This window comes from Microchirus variegatus, assembly GCF_963457635.1.
Source record: "Microchirus variegatus genome assembly, chromosome: 21".
Classification (NCBI taxonomy): Eukaryota; Metazoa; Chordata; class Actinopteri; order Pleuronectiformes; family Soleidae; genus Microchirus; species Microchirus variegatus.
The window spans coordinates 6,732,089-6,747,890 of NC_139822.1; the positions used below are offsets into that span (position 1 = coordinate 6,732,089).

At 40.0% G+C, this 15,802-nt stretch overlaps 1 protein-coding gene across 1 annotated transcript in view; it reads right to left on the reverse strand.

The window, feature by feature from the left end:
• The window catches only part of prkci (protein kinase C, iota), a 33,638-nt gene that overhangs the window by 2,946 nt on the left and 14,890 nt on the right, over positions 1-15,802 (reverse strand). Inside the window, exons 9-16 of the mRNA XM_083908180.1 lie at positions 15,313-15,489; positions 12,411-12,508; positions 10,048-10,134; positions 9,807-9,942; positions 9,591-9,678; positions 4,800-4,925; positions 4,276-4,355; positions 2,272-2,361 (exon numbers count right to left, since the gene is read on the reverse strand). Of these exons, the coding sequence (XP_083764306.1) occupies positions 2,272-2,361; positions 4,276-4,355; positions 4,800-4,925; positions 9,591-9,678; positions 9,807-9,942; positions 10,048-10,134; positions 12,411-12,508; positions 15,313-15,489 (882 nt within the window). The remainder of the gene's footprint in view (positions 1-2,271; positions 2,362-4,275; positions 4,356-4,799; positions 4,926-9,590; positions 9,679-9,806; positions 9,943-10,047; positions 10,135-12,410; positions 12,509-15,312; positions 15,490-15,802) is intronic.

Here is a 15,802-nt window from a genome sequence, read left to right on the forward strand (position 1 = left end):
GAAGGTCAGGCTGTCTGTCTGTCCTTTATGTCATCCACCTGTGTGTGTGTGTGTCTGCTCATTTGTTCAGGTCATGTCTGTCTGCCTTTAGAGGTCAAACGAGTTCCATAAGCCACACTCACCTTTTCTCTGCTGACTTTTTTTTTTTTAAAAGATAATAATATGATAAGACTACTGCAAAATAAAACAAGTAGCAAATTTGCACATACTAACATTCTACATTACATTCATACTACAATTTCCTATTTTCATTCATACTACAATAAATATACATATATATATATATATACATATATATGTATATTTATTGTAGTATGAATACATACATATACATATATACGTATATACACATATATACATATATACGTACATACATATATACATATATACGTACATACATATATACGTACATACATATATACATATATACGTACATACATACATACATATATATATACGTACATACATACATACGTACATACATACATACATATATACATATATACGTACATACATATACGTACGTACATACATATATATACACGTACATACACATATATACATACATATATACGTACATACATATATATACATACATATATACGCACATACATATATATATACATATATACGTACATACATATATATACATATATACGTACATACATATATACATACATATATACGTACATACATATATACATACATATATATGTATGTACGTATATATGTATGTATATATGTATGTACGTGTATATATATGTATGTACGTACGTATATGTATGTACGTATATATGTATATATGTATGTATGTACGTATATATGTATGTATGTACGTATATATGTATGTATGTATGTACGTATATATGTATGTATGTATGTACGTATATATGTATGTATGTACATACATATATACGTACATACATATATATACATATATACGTACATACATATATATACATATATACGTACATACATATATATACATATATACGTTCATACATATATATACGTACATACATATATATACGTACATACATATATATACATATATACGTACATACATATATATACATATATACGTACATACATATATATACATATATACGTACATACATATATATACATATATACATACATATATACATACATATACATACATACATACATACATATGTACACACACACACACACACACACACACACACACACACACACACACACACACACACACACACACACACACACACACACACACACACACACACACACACACACACACACACACACACACACACACACACACACACACACACACACACACACACACACACACACACACACACACACATTAATATTGACAAGGTAAAAAGGCCATTTCTTAAAGATATACTGTATGTTTGATAAATTAATCACAATGATTAACTGATTACTTGACCACAAAAAACAAAAATCCTGGTATCCTGCTGTCAGCGACACTTCTCTTATTCTGGTTTTGCTAGTTTCAAGCAGAACGGGTCTGTCTTGTCACACCATTGTGTGACTTTTAAATAGGACATTATGACAATGAGAAACTGTTCACATTTCATCGTACATATCTTTGTTTGGAGACTTTGTCTTTATTCCAACAAATGCAGGATGCAATAATTGTGCGTAATGCTACACAAACCACAACTTCAGAAAATAATCTCAGAGATTACTGAACTTTATCAAAGCTTAATGGTATTCATTATCATTTCACAAAAAACTTTAAATATTTCTTGAACAACTAAGTCAAAATGATTGAATGGTTATGGTTAACAATGACACTTGAATTATTAATTAAATACATTGCTGTTACACCATTCAATGGCTATTAATAAACAGGATATGCACATGCAGAAGTTGAAACTTGAGCTCAGTTTGCTTTTCCGTCTTTGTGCCTTTCAATCATTTCATTCTCTTAACTTTCTGTCTCAGTGTGTCTCTTAATGTCTTTCTTCTATCAGACCTGCTTGTTTCTATCTTTTTCTGTCTCATCTCATTGCTATTATCCATGAGTTTTGACAGGGTTTACACCTGCAGGGATAGATGAAGAGAGAGAGGAGGTGACCTCATGTCTCGAAGAATTGTTTTTCTTTCTCTGCAGGATCAATATGTGCGATTGATTTTGACTTATTTGGCAGCCAAAAGGAACTAACAGTGATTCCTTTCATTAGAAACGAGGACAAAAATCATGAGGCAATTAAAAAAAGTCAGGTGGTGGAGAAAGACTGAAAATGGATGACTCACAAGATCCCAGTCCACGTTTCGGAAGAATGGGTGACCCATTATGTCGGCGAAGCCTGTCTGAGGATGACAGCCTAGACGCTCCTTAGGATCCTAAGGATGAGAGAGAATGAGAGAGGATTAGGGCTATATTTAAGGATTACTTTCATAATCGAATCATCTGTGTATTATTTTCACAATTAATCGAGTAATCCTTTGGTCCATCAAATGTCTGAAAAAGTTAAAAAATGTTGATCAGTGTTTGTCAAACCTGGAAAGTATTATATTCTCGAACGTTAATAAAAAATTATTAAAGTTTAATGATTTCTTTGTGGTATGGAGCAAATAAATGAAGAATATATTCACATTTAAGAAGCTGAAACAATCAGAAAACTTGTTTCAATAATGAAATCTTCAAACCAATTAATCGATTATCAAAATAGTTGACAATTAATTTAGTAATCGATTAAGAATCGATTAATCGAGTAATTGTTTCAGGGGAAAGATCATTTGCAAGACGTGCAAAAGGGAGTGATGTTCTTTAAGACCTTTTCTGGCATAAACACTGACCGTGTCAAAACCAGTAGTTCTCATGGAGACCAATACCTGGTCCTAATGATGCAGAACCTCATCTCCGAGGAACTGGTTACATTTAGATTGACATTTGGGCTAAGATCTGTATTTAGGTTAAGGTTAAAGGTTAGGCATTAACTGGATATGGTTAAGGTTAAGAACAGGGTTTTGGTTTGGCTGTCCAAATACATGGAATCAATACAAGTTTGTTTTGAATTACTAGCTAGTCGTAGCCGATGCTATCCCGGCGTTAGTTTCATAAGTGGTTAGCTAGCTGCTATCGCTATTTTTTTAACATTAACAAATTGTGCCGGAGTGCACAGTTACGTCTTCAGGACAGAACAGGAGATTCCTTCCCCGCTCTACTCCGCTCTGTCTGCGAGCAGCTTTCTCCCTCGGCACCGTGTGTGTGTGTGCATGTGTGTGTGTGTGGCTATGGTAATGCAGCGGGTCTGCAGTCGCTGTAATTGTGTTTGGGAACACTCCTCACGTCAGTGTCGCCGCCGATGTCATTGGTTAGCAGCTGACAGTCGTAAAAACTGAAAAATAGCCCAGGCAACAGACATTACTTGTGAGGACGGCATTTTTGGATTGCTACATCAACAAGCATCGACGCAATGGAGGTGTGTCTTATTTCTTAGGGGAACGTTCGTACCCCTAGCACCCTCAACTCTGTTTTGAAGGTCGAGGGGAACTCCGACAAAGGGGTAGGGGGAAGGGGGAGGGCTAAGGGGTGGAATTGGGATTCAGCCTTAAGGCCACATTATACTTCTCCGACTGCGTATGCGTTATCCGTCTGCGTCACCACGGAGACGCCTCGAGCATTTATACTTCTGCGTCGTGGTGACGGACACTCGCTGCAATTTCCCGCCCGATCAGTAGGGGTCGCTGCGCAAGGTTGTTGTGCTTCTGGCTACAGTGAGCAATGGCGTCCGAGAAAGAAAGAGAGAGAAAGACTGTTGTTGTTGAAACAGTGGCCGTTTCTCACTTTTCTGTGTGACGGAACGCAGTTTTAAGATAATTTGAGGCGAGAAATTGGCCATTTAGAGTCTAAACATGTGCTGTGTGTGTTAAGATATGACGTATTTATAGTTCGGCAGCGGCGTTATCGGCGGGGATCAGCTCCGCCTCTGTCAGGACGCCCGGAGCGCACTGAGAGCCGGCACAGAGCAGCTTCGCTCAGCCTGTCCTGAGGACCAATCGCAGCTCTTGCCGTCTCCGTAGTCCCTTGACGGAGTGACGGACACTTAAAAAATATTCCGTGCACCCGGAGACGACGCAGAGGCTCTTCGACAGGTTCTGCGTCGACGCAGAGTCTCTACGTAGCCTACGCAGAGCACTTTACGCAGAAGTATAAATTGGGCTTTAGTCTGACTGATGCTGTAATATTCTCATTTCTAATAGGGCAATCAGGAGCCAACCCTGTTTGAGATTGCTTGTCTGACCCTTTCTTACCTTATTGAGGAATCCCTTGAGAACACTGGCCGCTTTGACTGACAATGAGCGGGGAATTCTGATCTGTTTTTCCAATATAACTGCAGGAGGTTAAAGGAAAGGGGAGATAAGAGAGCACACACAAGAAGAGGAGAGTGAGAAACACAAGCCCCAAGAGACTAACATTACATAAGATAGCACTGACATTGCTGCAGTTATGAGTTCAATTCTGTGGGCCATCACTGAACATGGTGTACAAAGAAGATTGTTTCGATGAAGAATTAATAATACATTGTTTTGAAATCTGAGACTGTGGTAGCTGTGTAAATGGTGAGTTTGAATTCACATCTATCCAAGACACATTTGTCATGCACTGTACTGTGACAGACAAAGACACACACGTATTCACACATCTCCCAATAACAGATGGTATATACCTAGTGCTGAGTGAAGTAGCCACCAGAGGTGTCAATACAAAGGTGTTACATGCTTCCACGGAGCTGTTGAACCCCCCCAGTTGTAAATCTCAGCTCTGTGTGTGTTACCTTGGAAGAGGTAGTCTTCTGTGTTTTGATCTGGGTTGTCAGAACTTCCGACGATGTCGAAGGGCGACCGGCCCGCCATCATCTCGAACATCAGCACACCCAACGCCCACCAGTCCACACTGAACCCTGAAGACACACACACACACAAAGGATTATTTATTACCAACAATAAACCAATGCATGTATTTTGCCCTTAAGTGAAGCAAATAAAACAATACCCAACACTTCATAGTCATTTTTGGGCTGTAAATACAAAATTTGTTTTAGGGACAGCATTGTTAACTTGTGCCTACAGCAGTGCATCAGCTTTGTGGAATGTCGTTTGGAAAGGTAGAGTTTCCTTTATCTCTGGTGCATCTTTCATGAGTAAGCCTTGTGGCTGTTTTCTGTTTTCTATCACCAGTTTCCACATCTATATCCATCACACTCTGCCATTTCAGTTCCCTGATTCCATTCTTTATTTTTATTTGACAAAGCTTTCTTGTGAAATATGTTCAGCATGCACAGCTTCATACTGAACAGTCCTGGCATTTAGTGGAGTATAGAGGAGAATTACAGTATTAAAAGCACATTTTACAGTAATTATCAAAAGGCACACCCTTCAGTACCTACATAACAGCAGCAGCTCTGCAGCAGAGGTTCAGCTGAAAACAGAGACGCAGCAGACCAGGTGAGCAAAATAATAAAGCCAGTACCATACTTACGTTTTTTTTTTTTTTAAACTAAAGACAGAGCAAACTATGGATAGAAAAACCGGTGGGTTATAAGCATGTGACCTTGAGGAGTAAACCTGTTTGACCTTACAAGACAGCTGTTAAGTGCACTGCTCACCCACCACCTCAGAAACAACTTCAGCTGCTGCACACTAAATAAATAAATACACAAATAATTTCAATGATCATTGGCTGTGTAGAAGAGCCGATGAAAACCTAGTTACATGTGTGTAATTAAATTTGTTTTACTGATATAATGTAATAATAATAATAATTCGAACCTTAATTACATAGCAATTTATAGTGACAAGTGATTTACAGACAAGAAATTAAGATTCATGGTAATAACCAAAAGACAAAAAATATCAAAATTAATGACTAATTACTAGGGAGGGGAATGACAACGTTTTGAGAGTCAATTTCGACAATTGACTCTCAAAACGTTGTCATTCCCTTACCACGTGTCAATTTTTTTTTTACAGCAGCAGCAACAGCAGCAATGCGGGGTTGGAAAATATTCTATACTGTACTACTTCATTTTAGGTTCAAAAACATGGCTGGAATGTCCAATATTGCCGTGCCAGCGGAGAAAGTGTGCTGCCCTGGTGTCCACCACAGTGCATCCTGTGAACCTTTTCGTTCACAGGATTTTTAACCTTGTTTGACTTGAACCTTTTTTTTTTTTGTTGAGTGCGCATGTGTCGATTGTCTTTGTTTTGTCGGAAAGTCCCATCCCAACTAATTACTGAACTCAACACAATGTATGACTAAAAAAAAAAAAAGTATATAACAAGGATTTAAATAGCAGGACCAAGAGGTTGTTTTTTTTATTTATGAAATTAACTGTTTTCAATTTCAAGTTGCCATTAAAATAAAACTTTAGCTGGATTATTTTTCTAGATATGGTACCACTGGGTCAAATTATTATAGTGCATCAAAAAGGATTACATATGCATGCCCATGATGCAATTAGAGTGATAGAAGGCCAGTATCTTAAATAACCATGACAACAAAGCAGATAAAGTTGAGCCATTTTTCATTTCAGAATTTATCCCTCTTCATTTCATAATGTGTCGACTTTGGAGAAAAAAAAAGGCTTATTGTATTTGGGGAGAAAAAAACTTAACATGCAAAAACACTGGTATGATCCTTGAACAGTGAACCTTGTTGCTATGATACCAATTTTTGGTAACCAGGGAGCTCTTTTTTTCTATTTTTATTGGCTTGCTGTTATAGATGTGTTAGTAGATGAGAAGCACTCACTTATAATGTAGAAGCTGTTTCAGTTCACACAACTACACCTAACATTTGCATTCAACAGCTGTAAAATATCATACATATTATCCAACATCCATTCATTCATTCAGTTGAAAAATCATATGAGAATAAAGCTGTGACAGAAGAAACATTCATTAGACAATGCTTCGCCTCAGATTAAGAGTGTCATGATAAATCGATTATCGATTGATTACTAAATTAATCACCAACTATTCAGGTATCTGGTTAATTTGTTTGAGTGTTTATTTTCTTACAAAATTAAAACAAGCTCTACGATTTTGCAGCTTCTTGTATGTGAATATTTTTTTTCTTCTTCTTCTTTATTTCGATGTTTTTTTTACATAATAATTCTTCTGAAAGTGGACCTAGAACGGAAGTTCCAATTAACACTGTTTTTTGTCTGTGTGTGTATCTGCGTCATTGCCTTGTTTAAGAAGCCCTTAACGTTCGAAACAAACAGTTCAGCCACTGCTGAGACTGTGTATTGAATTGTAATCTCGGGTTCTGTGAAATTTCTGAAAAAACCCGGTCCGGTTACGTAAACAGCATTTCTCCTAAACAGCGGCTCCTCCAGGTCCAAGCACTAGTCCTGGCACATCCGATTGCGTACATTGTACCGCAGAAGAAGAATGTCAGTTGTGGAGGCGTTTCACGAGCGACAGTGTCTTCTGACTCTGGGTCTGACTCCAGGTCAAAGTCGTAAAAGGGACTGCGGTGGGGAGTCGTGACAAAGCCATTTGTGAAAGCTGTTTTGATAACGAGTAGCAGTGCATCCACCATTTCAGAGGGTGGCCAATCACAAGACCGTTGGGAAAGCTGTCGTTGGCTGGCCAATCACAACACAGTGTCTTCTGGGTGTGAGATTTCAGTCTGAAACAGCGTGGCTGACAAGAGCTTCAGTGAGGAGAGCTTTCTATCAGCTCGTTTCCAGCAATTAGGAGGTTTTTGACCATAAAAATAAGTTAATGTATGTAAGTAGACCTCCATAACTCACATACAGTCGTATGCAAAAGTCTGGGCATCCCTGTACATTTTTGTGATTTTCCTTTATAAATCATTGGTTGTTTGAATAAGACATTTCAGTTAAATATATCATATAGGAGACAAGCACAGTGATATTTGAGAAGTGAAATAAAGTTTATATGACTTACAGAAAATGTGCAAGAAGTATTTAAACAAAATCAGACGTGCATAAGTTTAGGCACCACATAAGAAACATTTTGTGCTCCTTTTGCAGAAATAACAGCCTCTAAATGCTTCCTATAGCTTCCAATTAGAGTCTGGATTCTGGCGGAAGGTATTTTGGACCATTCTTCTTTACAAAACATCTTCAGTTCAGTCAGGTTTGATGGTTTCCGAGCATGGACAGCCCGCTTTAAATCACACCACAAATGTTCAATAATATTCAGGTCTGGGGACTGAGATGGTCATTCCAGAACGTTGTATTTCTTCCTCTGCATGAATGCCTTAGTAGATTTTGAGCATTGTTTAGGGTCGTTGTCTTGTTGAAAGATCCAGCCCCAGCACAACTTCAAACTTGTCACTGATTCCTGGACATCGTCTTCCAGAATCTGCTGATATTGAGTGGAATCCATGCGACCCCAACTTTAACAAGATTACCAGTCCCTGCACTGGCCACACAGACCCACAGCATGATGGAACTGCCACCAAATTTTAGTGTAGGTAGCAAGTGTTTTTCTTGGAATGCTGTGTTCTTTTTCTGCCCATTGTTTTGCCCAAATAACTCTATTTTAGTTTCATCAGTCCACAGCACCTTTTTCCAAAATGAAGCTGGCTTGTCCAAATGTGCTTTAGCAAACCTCAAGCGACTCAAGCGTTTGTGGTGAGTGCAGAGAAAAGTCTTTTTCTGCATTACTCTTCCATACAGCATCTCCTTGTGTAAAGTGCGCTGAATAGTTGAAGGATGCACAGCATCTGCGGCAAGATGATGTTGTAGGTCTTTGGAGCTGGTCTGTGGGACTTTTCTCACCATCCCTCGCCTCTGCTTATCAGAGATTTTTCTTGGTCTGCCACTTCGGGCCTCAACTAGAACGGTGTTTTGGTCTTCAATTCCTCACAATGTTCCCCACAGTTGAAACTGAGAGCTTAAATCTCCGAGATAGCTTTCTGTATCCTTCCCCAAACCATGATGTTGAACAATCATTGTTTTGTTTTGTCATTTGAGAGTTGTTTTAAGGCTCCCGTGTTCAGAGAAGATGCAAAGAGGAGAAACACTTAAAATTGGCCTCCTTAAATACCCTTTCTCATGATGGGAATCACCTGTGTATTGAGGTCAAGGGTCACTGAGGTTACCAAACCAATTTTGAGTTCCAATAATTAGTGCTAAAGGTATTGAAATCAATAAAATTACAAGGGTGCCTGAAATTATTTTGTTTAAATAATTCTTGCACACTTTCTGTAAATCATATAAACTTTATTTCACTTCTCAAATACCACTGTGTTTGTCTCCTATATGATATATTCAACTGAAATTTCTTATCCAAACAACTAACGATTTTTAAAGGAAAATCATGAAAATTTACAGGGGTGCCCAAACTTTTGCATACCACTGTATAACTGCATATTATGTGCGATAGGACCACTTTTTATAGTATTTATTATTTATTAATTTATTAAGTATTTGAATTACAATTCAAATACATTACTCAGGTATTGCACCCACTGCACATGCATAACTGCCACTGCAGACAGTGTCTTGGATATTCCTGCATAATTCCTCATATTCTGCTTTACAGCAACTCAGATTTCTGGTTAAGTGCTTGTGTGTTGTAACACTCACCGTAATCCTCTCCTCGGAGTATTTCGGGGGCAATGTAATTAGGTGTACCACAGAAAGTGCTCGTTGTATCACCTGGTCTCAAGCCCTCCTGCAAAAACAAAAAGGATTATCAGACGTGATCATCTAATTTGCGCCGTAAACTGACACTTGTGCAGTGAGTAGGTCCTTTATCCATTATGATATCACCAAGTGCCTCCGGTGAATTGCAAACCGCACCTTGCACATGCCATAGTCTGTAAGTTTGATGTGTCCTTCTGAGTCCAGCAGCACATTGTCCAGTTTCAGGTCTCTGTAGATGATTCCTCGCTCATGGAGGTAGTTGAGAGCAAGACTTATCTCTGCTGAGTAGAATCTGATAACAAAACGCAATGGACAGTTTTTTTTTTTTTTTTAGAATCACATTTGCTCACAAAGAGAAATTCCATGACATCAGTCTTATTCGTTTTCATGACTCTACCTGGCATGTTCTTCTGGGAGCTTCCTTTGTCTCTGCATGTGAAACATGAGATCTCCACCATTCACATATTCAATAACAAAAAAGAGTCTGTAAAAGAAGATGATGGAAAACCAATGTTACTTTAATTCACTTAAATACATAATTAGTTCCATCCATCCATTATGTGACGTTAACAGGGGTTTATTGGCAGAGATTAAAAATACTCATAATGTTTTTTTAAGTATGTAATTGCTTTGAAATAAAATTGTTCGGTTCTAAAATCTAAGATGGTTGTCAAAAACAACACTGCGCCGTGTTCACCAGACATGTCACCTATCGAACACCTTTGGGATGTTCTGGATAGGCGTGTCCGCCAGCGGGTTCCAGTTAGTGATGGGATCGGCAGATCATTTGAGTGTACTGAATCCCTAGAATCCGTTCATTAAAATGATTTGTTCAAAAGATTTGTTCAACGGAGTGTTCAGTGCTTAGCAGGAGCTCAGTGCCCTGCTACGTGACTCACGTCCTCTCTGAGTGCAGTACGTTCGCGGGTAAATGAGTGAGTGACAGGGAAATTCACCTCCTCATGCCACAGTTCAGTTTGTGTCAGTACGTGCATGGGTCAGTGAGTGAGTGACAGCGTGAACAGGATTCACCTCCTCAGCCTACAGTTCTCCTGTGTCAGTATATTCGCAAAGGAGATTCACATCCTCAGCCACAGTTCTGCGTGTCAGTATGTTCGTGTACAAGATTCATGTCCTCAGCCACAGTTCTGTGTCAGTACGTTCGCGAACAAGATTCACGTCCTCAGCCACAGTTCTCCAGTTCTCTGTGTGCGCCCCATTACATGTGTAAGGGGGCGAGTGTGTGTGTGTGTGCCGAAGATTCACGAGTGAGTGACGGCGTCGGCGAACGGCTTCACGAGTGATTCACAGAACACGCAGTTCCACTCCCGGCCACCACGCTCGCTGCTGAGCTCAACTGAATGAACAAAGAAACAAATCAGTCCATGAAGTGATCCCAGTCAGTTCGTTCACTCAAAAGATCAGTTCTTTCAACACAACACTAGTTCCAGTTCCAGTTCCCCAGAAAGGCCGCTGACTTCAAGTGTCTCTGCAGGAGGAATGGGACAACATCCCCCAGGCCACGATCGACAACCTGGTGATGTCTATGCGTCGCCGGTGTACCGCTCTGCGTGAGGCTAACAGTGGACACACACGTTATGGAAGTTTGTGAATTTGGATCATCGGCCCCCATTGTGTTCTTCCTGTCATTACTCCAGGACTTTTGTTTTGAAATTGATCCTAATGCTCGCAAATTAAAGCCACTTTATTGATAAAGTTGTACTGTTATTTTTGGATAGTTGCTCTGTTTTGTCACATAACAATAACTACAAGTTGGGGCAGTGTTTAGCTCAGATGGTAGAGCACCTGACCTGCCCCATATGCTGAGGCTAAAGTCCTCGCTGCAGGTGACCCCGGTTCGAATCCCGCACCAAGCAAACTTTCCTGCATGCCATTCCCCACCTCTCTGCCTCCTGTCTCTCCCTCACATACATATATATATATACATATATATGTGTGTATGTATATATGTATATATATGTGTATTTATATATATATATGTATATATGCGCATTTATATTTTTGTTGAGTGTACTTTAGGCAAGAGCGTTGTTTTACAGAAGACACAATCTTGCACTGCCATGTTCTACAAAATGAATGCACATCTAGTTCAAATTTTGTGGAAAAGTGGCTCCACCCACATAAAGCCAAACCCACTGAATGAATCAATGAAGATAATTTAAGTGAGGAGAAGTGAAAAGAAGGTCACTGTAGGTCTCTGACGCACTCGGAGAAGAGAGGGTAAGAGTTGTCTAAGATACCACTAATTCTTTTACACAGAACCTTAATCACCAAATAAGATGATATTTAAGCTGGATGGGCACAAGAAATCAAGAGACCCAAACTGCTTTTTTCTAGTAGAGTTAATTCTGATCTTCTTTGAAAGGCTAGAAATTATTTTCAAAAATATACACTGACCACAGAACCAAAGTCAAATTAAAGATACAGTTTCTAATCCTGTTCTATTTCTATGGTTTATCTCTTTTTACAGGTGCTCAATATCCACAAATAATGAAATCCCTCTTTTTGATAACCCATCTTAAACCCACAGCAAAAATGTATCAAACCAAATGTGTTTTTCCAACACAGAGCTCTCATAAAAAACACAGTTAACAAAACTGCAATGTTTTACTTTTTAAAAGAATGTGGTTTGAACGTGGTCCATTTTAATTATCTGATTATTTTTTTTACCACATTCTGGCCAACTCTCTGAAGCTGTGAAGAAACCATGTGGCTTGAACAGGAGGAAAATGCCATCACCTGCTCTCTGTCTGGAAACAGGAGTGTAGGCCCACCAAGAAGGGATGATTAGAAGCCTGCTCAAAGACATGCTTTTCTGTCTGAACCCAGTCAATGTCCTGGAGGAGAAACACACAAAGACACACCCAAACATCAATCAGCTATCATTTTGACATCATACCCTTGAACTTATAAAAGCAGAATAAGCACAGCTTAATCGACCATGCTACAGAGCCTGAGGTTTTCTTGTGTCTGGTGGTCACCTGCAGGAGAAAAAGGCTGAGCCAACAGAGGCAGCAGGCCTATATCGATGGCTTTGTTGATAATATGTCTGGACTTAGATGCTGCTCACGTTGATAGGACAGGGACAGCAACACTTGGCCATTGATCGACAGGCACTTGTGAATTTGTCAATCACTCTAAGTGCATCTAATCAAGGCTAACTACTCTCATTGCCGCAGGCTGTGCCGATATGTGTGTTCACCTCAATCAATTTGTGAAGACGTGATGGTTTATCTACACCATCTTCGGAAGACTGATGGCTTCAAAGAGGACTGTCAACTTAACTCTGTGTGAGACAAATGATCACCAATCTTCATTGTGCTATGAATAAGAGCCTGCACTGACTGTGATAATTACACTATACACAGCAGTAACCAAAGACTGATGACTGCACCTTTGACTAACCCTCTAAGAATAAAGTGACATCTAATCAAAGATTAGAGATTGTAACAAACAGAGGACGCAAAATGTAAAATGTAAGTGGTAACTAGTTGTGACGTCCACGCATATGAATCTCAACTCATATTTTGAAGCCTCAGGTAGGCCTGTCACGATAACAAATTTTGCTGGACAATAAATTGTCTCAGAAATTATTGCGATAATCGATAATATTGTTGTTCTGAGATAATTTTCATCTAATACAATGATAATGGTATAATAATGCAGGTACACCTTTTCAAAGAGAAATAAACTTTTATTTTATAAAGAATATTTAACACTAGAACACAATAAATTACAAGCAAAAGCAATAAATAAAATGGGTTAGCTGCACTCTGCTGTGGTAGGCTACACCAGGAGTCCCGCCTCCCCACACACCATGCGACTGACAAGTGACTGACATGAGGGTTCACTCATCGTTACTCTGGCTTTACACGGAAACGCTCCCGGGTGAAACCGACAAAATATTTTATCAGATGTGCCTTTCGTTTAGACGGCTACGGCGTTTTTGGGGCTTAAAAACGCAAAAAAATTAACCCACCCTCCAGAGTGGAAATCTTAAAAACGCTCCGCTGTCGTGTTCCCGTCTAAAGGGTTGAAAACGCAAAAGTGTTTTCTGAGCTGCTCACGCTGGTACGACGCTGAAGTTGGCACCACATTCGCCTCAGGTTCTCTAAAGAGAACCGGGGGCAAATGTGGTGCCAACTTCAGCGTCGTCACGCTGGCTATCCTCCTGTACGCTGACGTCAGATCCATGTGCAGTACAGACAAACAACAACAAACATGTGGATTAGGATCCATCAGTCGGACATTCAAGTCGCCTTAGCTGCTCTGATACCTATCCAGGAGTCATTTCAACAATTACGCCAAGTCAATGTTTTGGTTTTCGACTGTGGCCTACTAGGCGCTACTAGAGAGAAGTATAAGGAAGTTTCAGCGCATGCGCGCGCTCCTGGTGTTATTGTATGGCAGTGCTTCACAGCGCCACCTAGCCACCTGGCATGCATACTACATCAAATTTCACACACTTTAGGACCCGAGAGAGAGAGGGAGAGAGAGAGAGACGGGGAAAACAAAAAAGCATGCAAATGGCATTTATCGCGGCCAGAAAAATGATCCAGCTAATTTTAATTATCGTGCGATTAATTGATTTATTGAATAACGCGACAGGCCTAGCCTCAGGGTTTGTGTTTGCCATGGGAGACCCTACCAGGGGCATTAAGCCCCAGACAACATAGCTCCTAGAAGCATACGGATACTCAAACCCCTCCACCATGATAAGGTGGCAGTTCAAGGAGGAGTAGAATGAAACCCAAGATTAAAACCTGTTTTCAGGCTAAAACATTTGTTTGAGAAATAAAAATATAAAAATTTTCCAATAAATAAATATGATAACTTTTACAAATAACAAATTTAAATTTAATGGGTTCACGAGTGAGGAAAGGATGGAGCGTGAGATTGACAGGCAGATCGGGCCAGCGGCCGCAGTAATGCAGTCGTTGTATCGGTCTGTTATGGTGAAGAAGGAGCTGAGCCGAAAGGCAAAGCTCTCGATTTACTGGTAAATCTACGTTCCTACCCTCACCTATGGTCATGAACTTTGGGTTATGACCGAAAGAACAAGATCCCGGATACAATCGGCTGAAATAATTTTTCTCCGCAGGGTGGCGGAGCGCTCCCTTAGAGATAGGGTGAGGAGCTCTGTCACCCGGGAGGAGCTCGGAGTAGAGCCACTGCTCCTCCACATCGAAAGGAGCCAGCTAAGGTGGTTAGGGCATCTGTATCGGATGCCCCCTGGACGCCTCCCTTGGGAGGTGTTCTGGGCATGACCCAGGGAGGAGAAAGTGTCCTGCGAGAGGGAGGTCTGGGCGTCCCTTCTCAGACTGCTGCCCCCGCGACAGATAATACTGTACTTATGTTTTAAAATCTACAAAGGTTTTTTGACAGTGTTTAAACAAGAGAGAAATGTGAGAAAATGTTCATTCCTGTCTGAGAAAACAATATGAAGTGGGCTCTTACAGCCTTAAAACACATATAATAATTGTAAAAAATAAAGCCAACTTACTTCGCGGATTTTGCCTATTGCGGGTTATTTTTTAGAACCTAACCCCCGAGGTTAACGAGGGACCACTGTAATCATGTACCAAAAATGATTTCACTAGTGCATGAGGCATTAGCAGTGTTTACTTCTTTTCTGGTTTACCTCATCGTCATTGACCAGCTCCTTCTTGACCACCTTCATGGCATAGATGCGCTCCGTCTTTTTCAGCTGCACCAACAGCACCTTGGCGTAGCTGCCTCTGCCGATCACCCTTAGCAGATCGAAGTCTGCCAGGCCCAGACTTGAAGGCGATTTCCCCATGTCTCTACTGCTCCGTGCCTGTGTGGCAATAATGGAGGGGAAAAAGACGAGTGTTGTACAAACGGTAAACAAGCCAAATTTGTGACATTTAAGCACATCAATCTTTCTCAACATAATTTTTTATAGAACAAGTGATAGGAGTGGTGATTTGGTTTGGGCAGGCGGGTGATTTTGTAAATTAGATTTTGGCTGCTCAGAGCTCCACCTCTTGAAAATAAATCTTGATAATGACTTTCCTGTCTTTATTAAACGCCATTTTGATGCCTACATTACATGAAGCACTTTCTGTATAACAATAATACTACTACTCTAAACCCAACTACCCCTTGAC